This window comes from Danio rerio, chromosome 8 (genome assembly GCF_049306965.1).
Source record: "Danio rerio strain Tuebingen ecotype United States chromosome 8, GRCz12tu, whole genome shotgun sequence".
NCBI classification, from domain to species: domain Eukaryota; kingdom Metazoa; phylum Chordata; class Actinopteri; order Cypriniformes; family Danionidae; genus Danio; species Danio rerio.
In genome coordinates, this window is record NC_133183.1 from 52,053,845 (window position 1) to 52,070,000 (window position 16,156).

The 16,156-nt window shown below is 51.9% G+C and overlaps 1 protein-coding gene across 3 annotated transcripts; it reads left to right on the forward strand.

Annotated features, from left to right (window-relative positions):
* The first annotated feature begins 13,466 nt into the window (after positions 1 to 13,466).
* Positions 13,467 to 15,946, forward strand: LOC137496381 (uncharacterized). Of its 3 annotated transcripts, XM_073910998.1 has the most exons (6): positions 13,467 to 13,957; positions 14,044 to 14,514; positions 14,910 to 15,079; positions 15,170 to 15,424; positions 15,505 to 15,747; positions 15,827 to 15,946. In XM_073910998.1, exons 1-6 carry the CDS (start codon positions 13,531 to 13,533, stop codon positions 15,923 to 15,925), a joined length of 1,665 nt encoding a protein of 554 aa, XP_073767099.1. In that variant the 5' UTR covers positions 13,467 to 13,530; the 3' UTR covers positions 15,926 to 15,946. The 3 variants fall into 3 exon arrangements, with proteins under 3 accessions (XP_073767099.1, XP_073767097.1, XP_073767098.1); XM_073910996.1 differs by having other exon boundaries at positions 15,170 to 15,747; XM_073910997.1 differs by having other exon boundaries at positions 15,505 to 15,925.
* Positions 15,947 to 16,156: the final 210 nt, after the last annotated feature.

Below are 16,156 nucleotides of genomic sequence, written 5' to 3' on the forward strand. Positions count from 1 at the left end.
ACTGTAAAAAAATACAGAAATTGGCTGGCAACCCTGCCGTCAACTGTTTACTGTAAAATCTACAGGAAACTTATTAATAAATTTGTAATTTTCTAATTTATTGTATTTTTAAAAATTACTGTATTTTTCTAAAAAATATTGGAATGTCTTTGTAAAAAGTAAGAATTTAAAATGTAAAATTTTAAGTGCTTTGTAAACTACTAACTCATTTAGCTGTAAACAATTTAAGTGCATATAGTGTTGATTAACACATTCAATAATCTATTACTTTTTACAAAAAAAAAAAAAAAAGAAAAACCTCACGTTAGCTTGAAGGTCAAAGTTTTATTTAAAATATACATGCAACATTTTTTGGTCCAAAGTGAGTCCATAGAGGTGTGCAACAAATCAACTCCAGGTACTGCTCAACACTGGATGCTCCAGAATAGTTCCTAAAAACAAAGAGAAAAACAATAGATGAAGTACAACACAATCAACAGACAGAGAGATGACCGATAAAGACAGATGGAGAAATGACAGATACAGAAAGAGGGAGTTATGACAGATACAGGCAGAAAGAGAGATGACAGATACAGACAGACGGAGAGATAACAGATACAGACAAACAGAGAGATGACACATACAGACAGAATAAAAGATGATAGATACAGACAGACGGAGAAATTACAGACACTGACAGACGGAGATATGACAGATACAGACAGAAAGAGAGATGACAGATACAGACAGATGGAGAGATGACAGATACAGACAGAAAGAGAGATGACAGATACAGACAGATGGAGAGATGACAGATACAGACAGAAAGAGAGATGACAGATACAGACAGAAAGAGAGATGACAGATACAGACAGACGGAGAGATGACAGATACAGACAGATGGAGAGATGACAGATACAGACAGAAAGAGAGATGACAGATACAGACAGAAAGAGAGATGACAGATACAGACAGACGGAGAGATGACAGATACAGACAGATGGAGAGATGACAGATAGACAGAAAGAGATGACAGATACAGACAGATGGAGAGATGACAGATACAGACAGAAAGAGAGATGACAGATACAGACAGATGGAGAGATGACAGATACAGACAGATGGAGAGATGACAGATACAGATGGATGGAGAGATGACAGATACAGATGGATGGAGAGATGACAGATACAGACAGATGGAGAGATGACAGATACAGATGGATGGAGAGATGACAGATACAGACAGATGGAGAGATGACAGATAGACAGAAAGGATGACAGATACAGATGGATGGAGAGATGACAGATACAGACAGATGGAGAGATGACAGATACAGACAGAAAGAGAGATGACAGATACAGACAGATGGAGAGATGACAGATACAGACAGATGGAGAGATGACAGATACAGACAGATGGAGAGATGACAGATACAGATGGATGGAGAGATGACAGATACAGACAGATGGAGAGATGACAGATAGACAGAAAGAGAGATGACAGATACAGACAGACGGAGAGATGACAGATACAGACAGACGGAGAGATGACAGATACAGACAGACGGAGAGATGACAGATACAGACAGACGGAGAGATGACAGATACAGACAGACGGAGAGATGACAGATACAGACAGACGGAGAGATGACAGATACAGACAGACGGAGAGATGACAGATACAGACAGACGGAGAGATGACAGATACAGACAGATGGAGAGATGACAGATACAGACAGAAAGAGAGATGACAAATACAGACAGAAAGAGAGATGACAAATACAGACAGATGGAGAGATGACAAGTACAGACGGAGAGATGACACAAGGATAAACAGAGATATATATAGACAGATGGAGAGATGACGCATAAAGATAGACAGAGAGATGACAGATACAGACAGAAAGAGATATGACGGATGGAGAGATGACAGATACAGACAAATGGACAGATGACAGATACAAACGGAGAGATGACACATAAAGATAGACAGAGAGATACAGACAGACGGAGATATGAGAGATACAGACAAAAGAAAAGATGACAGATACAGAGAGACGGAGAGATGACATATACAGACAGACGAAGAGATGACAGAGACAGACAGATGGAGAGATGACAGACAGACAGACGGAGAGATGACAGATTCAGACAGACGGAAAGATGTCAAATACAGACAGATGGAGAGATGACAGATCCAGACAGACGAAGAGATGACAGAGACAGACAGATGGAGAGATGACAGAGACAGACAGACGGAGAGATGAAAGATACAGACAGCCGAAGAGATGACATACAGAGAGAAGGAGAGATGACAGATACAGACAGATGGAGACATGACAGATACAGACGGATGGAGAGATGACAAGTACAGACACAGACAGATGGAGACATGACAGAAACAGACGGATGGAGAGATGACAGATACAGACAGAAGAAGAAGACAAACTTGACTCGCTGGTTATTATGGATGGTTCAAGTAGCAGCTCCAGCTCTAGTGATGAAGAAGAGATGATATATATATATAGATGTAAACAAAATCAATAAAAAAGAAAGAATACACTTATCACAGACATGAATCACTCTTCCTCATGCCTTGACTGTTGAATATCCGATAATGCCTCTTTCGGTTAAACGGTAACGTGACCGCAAAAATCACACATTTTACAGCAAAATGCTGTATTATCAGAAAAAAAAGTAAGCTGCTGTAAAAAAAAAATCTGTCATTTTTACAGCCATTTGTTACAGTGCAATACATCTCTATCAGTCACTTTTGTCAAGTTTAATAAAAATTTAGCCTTTATGCCCAACAAGTCTCAAAAGCAATAAAGGGTTATGTTACCTTGATGGGTTTATATTAGAGAGCTCACACACACACACACATTCTCTCTCCCTCCCTCCCTCCATGTAGATAATATAAACCTCCACCCAGTACGTTAAACAGACTTAAATTGGCATCTATTTTGTTTGTTACAATAGTTTTTGATGATTATATTGCCCATGTTCAGTGTACATCATGCTGTTAATCTATGAGAGCTGTAAGTCAGAGTGGAGCTCATTAATATTCATGACCGATCCAAATAAGGTAAATTTAGACCATCTGATTTTTATTTATTTATTTTTTTTTTGGAGTAATAACTGCATATAAAACCATTTAAGGAGATTTTTTTGAACTTACCTAAGCCATATACTGTATGTACTATATTAGATTTCAGAAAACAATTTGACTTATTGAATCAATGCAAAATATGGCACCTTTAAGCCAATTAAGCCAATTTTAAATGGTGATATACATGTAAAGTTTTCATGTACAGTTTTCATTTGAGCCCTGTAATACACTGCTGTAGCAAACAGAAACCAAGAACAGTTTCAACCAAAAACCATAAAAGCCTCCTAAGTAATCCTGACAGCATATTTAATGAAATTTAGCTCTCTGTATGTCATAATAAAGCTATAGTTGAAGCAGACAAATGTATTAGAATCGAATGTTCTTTTGTTGTGATTGCTGTCATCAGAAGAGAGGCAAAAGCTTTGTCTAACCTCAATGCAGAGATCCTTTCAGACTAATAACAGAAGAGAATGAATATTTACTCAATGACAAAATCCCACAAAAGCCTCTTATTCCGCAGATGTTTTACTTCATAATGAGGTATGTGGATGAATCCATCAAAATGGAAGGCATTGATGTGCTTAGCAACCTAATGTTTCCTTGACGACAGTTATCCTATGGTAACCCTTGCAGATCTCACAGTAAAAATCCTTGTCGCAGAACGCAGCCGTAAAAACTCAATAAACTATAATTGAACAGCATGGGACATTCAGACAAAGATGTTTCAGCTCAAGAATGTTTGCGCTGATGGAAGATTAGATCAAGTTCATTGGGGTTCAATGGCCTCTGTCTCTTTACGTAACTCTGTGTAAAGAGTAGGGGCCCTGAATGAGCGTTAAGGGGATTGGCGCTGAAATTTGTCCGCTCAGAGATAGTAAACACTGGGAGTTTGTGGGGTTAATGACTCTATATTTTTTAGAGTATCAACACATACAATCAATGTGTGTATGTGTGGGATTGGCACTGTGCGGGAGCTCTTTATTTGATTAGTTGCATATTCAGTGCTGATATAGATCTGATATAGATCAAAATTATGCATCTATTCACACATGCATATATTATAGGTAACATTTAGGGTCAATATATATATAGCCAGTGCCAGACTCACACTAATAACTGGAAGGTATCTAAAAGTGCTAATATCGATCAGGAGTGTGGTTTTCCCCACCCACCGATTTGATTGATAGCCGCTTATTAACATGTCTCCATAGTAAAGTGTATAATCATATCAACAAGACAGAATGTGCTAAAAGCAACCAGAATTAAAAGATCTGTTCAGCTCTCTGTGATCATCAATCATCACCAAATGTGATCAAGTGTGAGCTTTACTAGTTTATAACATTTTTAAAATGAATTGAATTACAGCAATTTTACCGTCTTTATCACCACAGCCGTATGTTACTACAATTATAAAAGAAGACCCTTCAATCCTGGTTTGTGGACATTAAATCGGGTTTATTTTGAACGTTAACATAACGGATGTCCATACAGCACTGAATATTAACGTGTATCCTGTCACATTTGCAGTGAAAAATGCAAACGTAACACAAAGTTAAACACACGCTGTCTGTGTTTGTTTCTGCTGTGTGCGTGTCTTTACAAGTGCGTGTGTCTGTGAACTTTATAACAGCAATGTGTGTGACTCATCGTTGCAGAAAGGCTTGAATTAATTCCACAACAAATACATCAAATAATCATTGGGAAAGTTCTTAACTGTAGTGTTTCTCACAAACGTTATGCGAGATCTGCTTCCTTTATATCTGTCACAGACTACGTTTACATGGACTTCAGTTATCAAATTATTTGCCTTAATCTAATTAAGACAATAATAAGACTATAGCCCCTTTCACACAGTGATACCGTGGAATATATAATATCTGGAAATATCTGGAAAAGTTCCGGAACGACTTTACCGGTATATTCAAAAAAGCGCTGTTCACACAGGCGAGGACGTTACGGAATTTTTCCGGAAAAGAGCATTCACACATCCATTCCAAAATACCGGTAAATTCTGACATCATTCACCACAAATGAGCTTTAAACGGCTGCGCTTGTATTTGTAAACATTTGACTAAATTACAAACTCTGTGGATGATCAATATTGTGAACAACTTTCGCAGGATCACTTTCGCATGTCGAGATGTTCATAATATGTGCGTGTGCAGGCGCTCACAGGCTGTTTCACAGGCACACGCAAAGCTTGAAGGTAAACAAACAACGGCTTATCATAAGCATCTCATCGATGATTATTTACACAGTTGGAATTAAGAAGAACATATAAACGTGATCTGACTAACTTCTAGCAGCTAAATGTGTCTGGAAAAATATTCAAAGGCTTTTATTCTCACAAACCGCGCGGACGTAAATGCGTCTGACTGTTGTGATTGGCTAAAGCAGACGTCTCACGTCAGCACGTTCTAGACGTGCACGCGCTTATTACGGGAATCTTCCTTCTGCATTCACACAGCGCAGCATTCCGGCAAATTGCCGGTAATGTTACAACTTCTCTTTCCAGAAAAAAACCAGAACGAATTTACCGGTATTTTCAAAAAGGACCTGTTCACACATACAACCTTTCCGGAAAATTGCCGGCAATTTTCCGGAAAGGTCTGTATGTGTGAAAGGGGCTAAAGGTGTTTACATGAGTTGCTTTTTGAATGTTCTTTTAATGATCCTGTTTTACGTTATAGCACAATTAACTTCATGGAGAAAGTAAAAAAAAAATCATTTTGAAAACGAAATGCATTGATTTTATTTTTTTGCTGTTTGAAACAACTAACACTCATTTGGGGGATGGTGGGTCTCTAGCGGGGGGGGTCTTTGGAACGACCGCTGGCAAACGCTATGGATGAGCTCACCGGGGGCGTTGGTTGGACCAGGGGGAGAGCCCACCAAGCCATGCCCGGATAGAGACCACTCTCTCCGGCATGACCCGCGCCCGGAGGGGGGGGTAGCGCGTCCCTGGGTTTCGCTGACCTGCCGTTGAGTTTTCGATAACAGACTCAAATGAAGGACTTAGTGCAATTTTCGATTTCGCGGTTGAACGAACCAGGGGTCTAACGAGGGCCCCGTTGCCCCAAAACAAGCGTTCAAACCCGGGCAAACCAAGTGCGCACTGCTGCCCTGGTCCTTCCAAGGATCCAGGCCTCTTGGCCAGCAAAGCTAACCCAAAAACAAGCGTTCAAATCCGGGCAAACCAAATGCGCACTGCTGCCCTGGTCCTTCCAAGGATCCAGGCCTCTTGGCCAGCAAAGCTAACCCCAAAAACAAGCGTTCAAATCCGGGCAAACCAAATGCGCACTGCTGCCCTGGTCCTTCCAAGGATCCAGGCCTCTTGGCCAGCAAAGCTAACCCCAAAAACAAGCGTTCAAATCCGGGCAAACCAAATGCGCACTGCTGCCCTGGTCCTTCCAAGGATCCAGGCCTCTTGGCCAGCAAAGCTAACCCAAAAACAAGCGTTCAAATCCGGGCAAACCAAATGCGCACTGCTGCCCTGGTCCTTCCAAGGATCCAGGCCTCTTGGCCAGCAAAGCTAACCCCAAAAACAAGCGTTCAAATCCGGGCAAACCAAATGCGCACTGCTGCCCTGGTCCTTCCAAGGATCCAGGCCTCTTGGCCAGCAAAGCTAACCCAAAAACAAGCGTTCAAATCCGGGCAAACCAAATGCGCACTGCTGCCCTGGTCCTTCCAAGGATCCAGGCCTCTTGGCCAGCAAAGCTAACCCCAAAAACAAGCGTTCAAATCCGGGCAAACCAAATGCGCACTGCTGCCCTGGTCCTTCCAAGGATCCAGGCCTCTTGGCCAGCAAAGCTAACCCAAAAACAAGCGTTCAAATCCGGGCAAACCAAGTGCGCACTGCTGCCCTGGTCCTTCCAAGGATCCAGGCCTCTTGGCCAGCAAAGCTAACCCAAAAACAAGCGTTCAAATCCGGGCAAACCAAATGCGCACTGCTGCCCTGGTCCTTCCAAGGATCCAGGCCTCTTGGCCAGCAAAGCTAACCCAAAACAAGCGTTCAAATCCGGGCAAACCAAGTGGGCGCTGCTGCCCTGGTCCTTCCAAGGACCCAGGCCTCAATGGCCAGCAAAGCTACCCCAAAACAAGCGTTCAAATCCGGGCAAACCAAGTGGGCGCTGCTGCCCTGGTTCTACCAAGGACCCAGGCCTCAATGGCCAGCAAAGCTACCCCAAAACAAGCGTTCAAATCCGGGCAAACCAAGTGCGCGCTGCTGCCCTGGTCCTTCCAAGGATCCAGGCCTCTTGGCCAGCAAAGCTAACCCAAAAACAAGCGTTCAAACCCGGGCAAACCAAGTGGGCACTGCTGCCCTGGTCCTTCCAAGGACCCAGGCCTCAATGGCCAGCAAAGCTACCCCAAAACAAGCGTTCAAATCCGGGCAAACCAAGTGCGCACTGCTGCCCTGGTCCTTCCAAGGATCCAGGCCTCTTGGCCAGCAAAGCTAACCCAAAAACAAGCGTTCAAACCCGGGCAAACCAAGTGGGCACTGCTGCCCTGGTCCTTCCAAGGACCCAGGCCTCAATGGCCAGCAAAGCTACCCCAAAACAAGCGTTCAAATCCGGGCAAACCAAGTGCGCACTGCTGCCCTGGTCCTTCCAAGGATCCAGGCCTCTTGGCCAGCAAAGCTAACCCAAAAACAAGCGTTCAAATCCGGGCAAACCAAATGCGCACTGCTGCCCTGGTCCTTCCAAGGATCCAGGCCTCTTGGCCAGCAAAGCTAACCCAAAAACAAGCGTTCAAATCCGGGCAAACCAAGTGGGCGCTGCTGCCCTGGTCCTACCAAGGACCCAGGCCTCAATGGCCAGCAAAGCTACCCCAAAACAAGCGTTCAAATCCGGGCAAACCAAGTGCGCACTGCTGCCCTGGTCCTTCCAAGGATCCAGGCCTCTTGGCCAGCAAAGCTAACCCAAAAACAAGCGTTCAAATCCGGGCAAACCAAATGCGCACTGCTGCCCTGGTCCTTCCAAGGATCCAGGCCTCTTGGCCAGCAAAGCTAACCCAAAAACAAGCGTTCAAATCCGGGCAAACCAAATGCGCACTGCTGCCCTGGTTCTACCAAGGATCCAGGCCTCTTGACCAGCAAAGCTAACCCAAAAACAAGCGTTCAAATCCGGGCAAGGCCAGTGGTCTGAACACCATGGGAGTCAGGGTTCCATGGCAGGCCACCGCGCGCAAAGGCCTATGTGGGTCACCAACGGTAAGCGATGGGTCAGAAAGAGCCAGGGGGGGGGGTCTTTGGTGATCAGTGCTTGCCCGGGATAAGTGAGGGTGTATTGGGCAGAGAGCGCGTGACATGAAGCCTCGGAGGCCAATGGTTCACCAGCGGCACCATTTACGCACCAGCTGAGACCTAAGTGCGCTCACCGGGGGCGTTCGTTGGACCAGGGGGAGAGCTCACCAAGCCATGCCCGGAAAGAGACCACTCTCTCCGGCATGACCCGCGCCTGGAGGGGGTGGTAGCGCGTCCCTGGGTTTCGCTGACCTGCCGTCGAGGTTTCGATAACAGACTCAAAAGAAGGACTTAGTGCAATTTTCGATTTCGCGGTTGAACGAACCAGGGGTCTGACGAGGGCCCCGTTGCCCCAAAACAAGCGTTCAAACCCGGGCAAACCAAGTGGGCACTGCTGCCCTGGTCCTTCCAAGGATCCAGGCCTCTTGGCCAGCAAAGCTAACCCAAAAACAAGCGTTCAAATCCGGGCAAACCAAATGCGCACTGCTGCCCTGGTCCTTCCAAGGATCCAGGCCTCTTGGCCAGCAAAGTTAACCCAAAAACAAGCGTTCAAATCCGGGCAAACCAAATGCGCACTGCTGCCCTGGTCCTTCCAAGGATCCAGGCCTCTTGGCCAGCAAAGCTAACCCAAAAACAAGCGTTCAAATCCGGGCAAACCAAGTGGGCGCTGCTGCCCTGGTCCTACCAAGGACCCAGGCCTCAATGGCCAGCAAAGCTACCCCAAAACAAGCGTTCAAATCCGGGCAAACCAAGTGCGCACTGCTGCCCTGGTCCTTCCAAGGATCCAGGCCTCTTGGCCAGCAAAGCTAACCCAAAAACAAGCGTTCAAATCCGGGCAAACCAAATGCGCACTGCTGCCCTGGTCCTTCCAAGGATCCAGGCCTCTTGGCCAGCAAAGCTAACCCAAAAACAAGCGTTCAAATCCGGGCAAACCAAATGCGCACTGCTGCCCTGGTTCTACCAAGGATCCAGGCCTCTTGACCAGCAAAGCTAACCCAAAAACAAGCGTTCAAATCCGGGCAAGGCCAGTGGTCTGAACACCATGGGAGTCAGGGTTCCATGGCAGGCCACCGCGCGCAAAGGCCTATGTGGGTCACCAACGGTAAGCGATGGGTCAGAAAGAGCCAGGGGGGGGGGTCTTTGGTGATCAGTGCTTGCCCGGGATAAGTGAGGGTGTATTGGGCAGAGAGCGCGTGACATGAAGCCTCGGAGGCCAATGGTTCACCAGCGGCACCATTTACGCACCAGCTGAGACCTAAGTGCGCTCACCGGGGGCGTTCGTTGGACCAGGGGGAGAGCTCACCAAGCCATGCCCGGAAAGAGACCACTCTCTCCGGCATGACCCGCGCCTGGAGGGGGTGGTAGCGCGTCCCTGGGTTTCGCTGACCTGCCGTCGAGGTTTCGATAACAGACTCAAAAGAAGGACTTAGTGCAATTTTCGATTTCGCGGTTGAACGAACCAGGGGTCTGACGAGGGCCCCGTTGCCCCAAAACAAGCGTTCAAACCCGGGCAAACCAAGTGGGCACTGCTGCCCTGGTCCTTCCAAGGATCCAGGCCTCTTGGCCAGCAAAGCTAATCCAAAAACAAGCGTTCAAATCCGGGCAAACCAAATGCGCACTGCTGCCCTGGTCCTTCCAAGGATCCAGGCCTCTTGGCCAGCAAAGCTAACCCCAAAAACAAGCGTTCAAATCCGGGCAAACCAAATGCGCACTGCTGCCCTGGTCCTTCCAAGGATCCAGGCCTCTTGGCCAGCAAAGCTAACCCCAAAAACAAGCGTTCAAATCCGGGCAAACCAAATGCGCACTGCTGCCCTGGTCCTTCCAAGGATCCAGGCCTCTTGGCCAGCAAAGCTAACCCAAAAACAAGCGTTCAAATCCGGGCAAACCAAATGCGCACTGCTGCCCTGGTCCTTCCAAGGATCCAGGCCTCTTGGCCAGCAAAGCTAACCCAAAAACAAGCGTTCAAATCCGGGCAAACCAAATGCGCACTGCTGCCCTGGTCCTTCCAAGGATCCAGGCCTCTTGGCCAGCAAAGCTAACCCCAAAAACAAGCGTTCAAATCCGGGCAAACCAAATGCGCACTGCTGCCCTGGTCCTTCCAAGGATCCAGGCCTCTTGGCCAGCAAAGCTAACCCCAAAAACAAGCGTTCAAATCCGGGCAAACCAAATGCGCACTGCTGCCCTGGTCCTTCCAAGGATCCAGGCCTCTTGGCCAGCAAAGCTAACCCAAAAACAAGCGTTCAAATCCGGGCAAGGCCAGTGGTCTGAACACCATGGGAGTTAGGGGGTCCACGGGAGTCAAGGGTCCATTTCTGAGCTGCTAACCCGTCTCCCAGCGTCCGTCACCCCGCAGCAAACATAAGACCCCATCGCAGACGGAGGCTAGAACGACGTGCGGCTGGTGCCCCATACAGGAGCCCAGGGCCGGTGGTGACCCACTCACAAACCCAAAGACCGATTGGGTCACCAGCGGTACGTCTTGGCCAGTTGGGTCACCAGCAGCACGTCTGTCTGATCCATGCGGTTTGGAGGAGTTAGTGTCCCCGGGCTTAATAGTGGGGTGCCCGGGCACGGCTGGTGATTAGGTGCAAATCTAGGGGGTCCTTTGGAACCAGCGCTTGCCGCCGGAGAGTGCGTGTACCTCGGGCAGAGCGTGCAGGGCACGGCCCCCCCCCCAACGCTGGATCTCAGAGGCCCCAGGCCAGGGAGAGGGGCCGGGCTCGCTCCCCAAGAAGGGTGCGTGTGCCCCGGGCAGAGCGCGCGGGGCACAGGCCTCCCCAACGCTGGATCTCAGAGGCCCCAGGGGCTGGGCTCGCTCCCCAAGAAGGGTGCGTGTGCCCCGGGCAGAGCGCGCGGGGCACAGGCCTCCCCAACGCTGGATCTCAGAGGCCCCAGGGGCTGGGCTCGCTCCCCAAGAAGGGTGCGTGTGCCCCGGGCAGAGCGCGCGGGGCACAGGCCTCCCCAACGCTGGATCTCAGAGGCCCCAGGGGCTGGGCTCGCTCCCCAAGAAGGGTGCGTGTGCCCCGGGCAGAGCGCGCGGGGCACAGGCCTCCCCAACGCTGGATCTCAGAGGCCCCAGGGGTTGGGCTCGCTCCCCAAGAAGGGTGCGTGTGCCCCGGGCAGAGCGCGCGGGGCACAGGCCTCCCCAACGCTGGATCTCAGAGGCCCCAGGGGCTGGGCTCGCTCCCCAAGAAGGGTGCGTGTGCCCCGGGCAGAGCGCGCGGGGCACAGGCCTCCCCAACGCTGGATCTCAGAGGCCCCAGGGGCTGGGCTCGCTCCCCAAGAAGGGTGTGTGTGCCCCGGGCAGAGCGCGCGGGGCACAGGCCTCCCCAACGCTGGATCTCAGAGGCCCCAGGGGCTGGGCTCGCTCCCCAAGAAGGGTGTGTGTGCCCCGGGCAGAGCGCGCGGGGCACAGGCCTCCCCAACGCTGGATCTCAGAGGCCCCCATTAATGGTTCACCAGCGGCTCCATCGATGGTTCACCAGCGGCACATCTTTACGCATCTAGCGCCAAAGGTCCAACAGGAATACGTTATGCCTGGCGCTCACCGGGGCGTTGGTTAGACCCAGGCCCGAGCCCACCAAACCATGCCCGACGGGAGACCACCCTTCCCGGCCTACTTGTCGGGACGTCCCGCGCCTGGAGGTTTTTGCCCGACACCCACAATCTCTGACCTGCCATCAGGGTTTCGGGGAAGGCGTAAAAATATGGACTTAGTCTCTGACAGTCCAGTCGCCAGACCCCACGGTGACTGATCGATAGGAGCTAGTGTGGCGCCCCAGGGGCTAGGCCCCCACCCAGGCCCCCCAAAGCACCAATGGGGTCGGCCTCTATGGGTGTGGCAGATCCTCCCCGTCCTGGGCGCTGTATCAGGGAGGCGTGGGGGTGTCCCTCCGCACACAGCGCCCCCCCTTCCCGCCCCGATCTGTGGGTAAAGGACCCAGATGGCCCGTCTGGCTAAATGACCCAGAGCTTGTCTGCTGCTCAGCCCGCCCGCCAGCCCGCCCCCCTGGACTCCGTTTCCCCCGCGCCGATACTCGGCCCGTGCCCCCGCCCCCCACGCCCTGCGAGGGCTGGGGGATGTTCGGTGGGTTCGGTCGAGTCACCCGGCGTGGTGAATCGAGGCCCCAGGGGCAGCGTAGGGAACGAGCTGGTGTGGGCTTCGATTCTACCCCCGCCCGAGTGTGTGCGTCTGCATCCCGTCCGTCCGCCCGCAACGCCGCCCACCCCCTGGGTTTATCCTTGCTGGCTCCCGGCTGACCCCCACCCCGCCTACCCTGCTCCCGGGGGAGTGAGGGTGGTTGGTTGGGAGGGGAAGCTAGTGGACTCCGGCGAGGTGAAACGTGCCAGGGTCAGTGGTGCCGGGGTTACGGGCTGTCTGGACCCCCCTTTCGATGGTTGGTGCGTATTCCATGTTGGTTGTAGCAGGTCACAAAAGCTCCCGCGGCTGGCGCGTGTGGAGCTGTCCCCCCCCAATGGGGCTCAAACAATCCCCGTTTTGGGGTGGAAAAAGTGAACGTGAATGGCTGTGGAAAAGCTCCCGCTGGCCAGAACAGCAAAATGAAGGGGGGATAGGGAGTGAGGTGGGACACCCCTTCCCCAACTCGAGTCGTGACAAGAGAGAGAGGTGTCGAACCGCTGACCGGGGCAACGATGAAGGGGCGGTGGGGTGCATTGTTTAACGGGACACCCCCTCTGGTTCCTTTGAAAAGGGGGGAAGGGAGTGAGGTGGACACCCCTCTCCCCCCTGCTTGAGAAGTCGTAACAAAAGAAAGCTTGAACCGAATGGATCTCCGTAGGGCATCGGTTTACACCTCCTGGTGCGGGGGGGGGTGTCCTTCCCCTTTAAGAAATACGGGTCCACCAACGTCATGACGCGGAAGTGGACGCCGCCTCCGGCCGCTTATTAACCGCCGCACGTGGCGTGCGGGCCCCTTTCCCCCTCTGCATTGGCTCTAGCACGGTCATGGCTGAATGTGCCCTATGCTTCAACGTCTACAGCCGGCTTGCGCCTCACCTGACGGCCGTTCACAAGGTGGCCAACTCGGACGAGAAGCGGCTGCTGCTCGCGCTGGCCGCCGGCCGCGTGGACACGCGGAAGACACCGTGCCCGGTCCCGGGCTGTCGCCAGACGCCAGCCCGCCTAGACAGGCACTTGAGGCAGCACGCGGAGCTCTCGACCTCGGGAAGGAAAGAGGCTATGGGGAGGGCGAAACGCCGGAAAGTAGCTCGGGAGTTGCAGTGGCTGCGGTCCACCCAGCCTGCAATCCCTGTCGTGTCCCAGCTAGCATCGTCCTCCGAGGGGGAGCGGGACTCGGAGGACCCAGAGGCCGGCCGCCCGTGCGCCGACCGCGGCTGCAGGCGCGCCACCGAGCGCATACAGGCTCAGCTCACGGACCTGGGGAAACAGGTTACCAAGATGCGGTCCACCCTGCTCCAGATCACACGCCTCTACCGGGAGCTGAGGAAGGGAGAAGGGGGGAGAAGGAGGAGGAAGCGGGCGAGGAGAACCAGGTCGCCTCCTGCACCACCGGCTCCCGGGCGAGGCGCGGCCGGAGGTCCGACGCCCCCCGAGCCTCCGGAGGCTTTGGAACCCTACCCGTTCCCGGACCACGTCCCCGCGCTGAGTTGAGTATATTTCAGGCACGTCACTGTCGCTCTGCTGGGTGTGTGGCTTCGGGGAAGTTGACTCTTGGTTGTGCTCGTTCCACAGACCTTCTCTTGGGGGAGTTCGAAGGGTACCAACTGGGCAGCGAGCCCACCCCCCGCCTGCGGAACAACGTCACTTCGAAGCTGGGGAGAATCAAAGCCTTCCTTGGTTACATGGCCAGGGGCACCGCGGAGCCAGGGGACTTCCTCTTCCTCAACCAACCAGCCCGAATCCGAGCGTGGGCCGCCCGGCTAGGTCAGACGCGCATGGCCGAGCCCACCAGGCAGCACTACCTGAAGAACGTGGCTCAGTTCCTAGACTACCTCTCAGAGACGCCGCCGGCCGCCTGTCAGCTCTCCAGCACGGCTCTGGTTCTGATTCGAAGGGAGGTCAGAGCCCTCATCCGCGGCATACGCCGGCGTGTCGTCGTGCACGAGGTAAGGACCAAGCAGGCGAAGGAAAGCCGACTGATCCCCAAGGCCAGCCTGGTGCGCTGTCACCGGACCGCTGGGAGGAAAATTCCCGCCCTGCTAGGTAAGCAAGCCCTTCCGCCGTTCCAGCGATTCCCCCTGTTCGTTCTTCCGGGGCACCAACAGCCCTTGGTTCATCCAGCCACGTCTGTCTGCCCCTCTCCCCCGCGAATGGGACTCATTCGGGGGGGAAGGGGGGCAGACCGACGTGGCTGGATGAACCAACAGCTGCTGGTGGCCCGGAGAGGAATTGTGCGTTTCTTCTTCAGGGGCACCAGCAGTCCATGAACTGCTGGTGCCCCTGAAGAAGAAACGCACAATTCCTCTCCGGGCCACCAGCAGCTGTTGTTTGAGCTGCTGGCGCCCCGGAGAACAAGTCACCAGCAGCCAAGAGCTGTTGGTGACCCAGAAAGGAAATAGAACCGTCGGTGGTCTAATCTGTCTAATGTCCTTCACCAGATAGCCTCGAATCCAACCCAAGCACTAGGCAACAGTGGCGCTTCTATGGCTTTCTGACTGGCTACCTAACCTCCATCTCTGGGCACCGCTGTGGAGTCTTCCAGAATCTCACAATCCAGGAGGTTGAAGAGGCCTCCAGAAGCCCCGACGAGTCTGCTTATGTCATTAACGTGAGTATGGCGCAAGTAAGGTGGGGGTCACCAGTAGCATGCTCTCTCACTCACTCACTCACTCACTCACTGCTTGTTCTCTGATGTCAGATTACCACTCACAAAACAAACAGAGCCTTTGGGGCGGCTCAGCTGTCCCTAAACAGGGAGGAATACAGCTGGTTCCGCAGGTTTTTGGCGCTGCGGGCTGGTCTCCCCGGAGGGAGCCAGGCTACCTATTTCTTTTTCACTTCCAGAGCCAGTCCTTGTCGGACCCTGAACAAGTACTTTCAGTCTGCTTGGCTCAGTATGGGCCTTCCAGGCAAACCCACCTTTACTGACGTACGCACTGCGATCGCGACTCATGTGAGTAGGCATTGTGACGCCCCTGTAACTACCAGCGGCGGCTTCTATCCTAATCAAGCTTCTGTCTCTCTCCGACGCAGGCAAAGAATGCACACTCTTCAGAGGATCGCCGCAAGGTGGCGCAATTCATGTGCCATGACACTTCAACCTCAGATAAGTTCTACGCACTTCACCTCGGACCTCTCCAAGCACGCGAGCGCCGCAGACTCTTTGAAAGGGCCCTGGTGGAGGAGGAGGAGGAGGAGGAGGATGGGGAGGCAGCGGGCACTGAAAGCCCCCCGCGGAAAGGGCGCAAGAGGACAGAGACTTCCGTCTCTCCCCTGGTAAAAATCACATTCTCTTTGGCGTGGACAGCAGAACGTATGGCATTGGCTAACTTCCCTTTATGTGTCTCTTTTCCAGGAGGGAACCAGCAGGAGGACGCTGCCATGGCGCCCTGCCAAAGGGAAAAGCCAGGGCGCTCGCCCGCTCGAACAAACAGAAGACTCTGAATCGTCCTGAATAAATATCGTACAACTTAACGGTCAAATGGTGTTCAGTGTCTTCATTATTCCTTTTATTTATTATCTGTGTGGTAAAAGTAAATTCAGTGGGGACAAAAATGAGCCCTGTCTTCTTAGTTCAACGCTGTATGCCTGCTGCGTCCAGGTCCTGCCTTGGCTACGTTCCGATTGGGACAGATTAGCCCTAACTTGTGTGTTAAAAGTGTCACGTGGGATGCCCTCGTCCAGG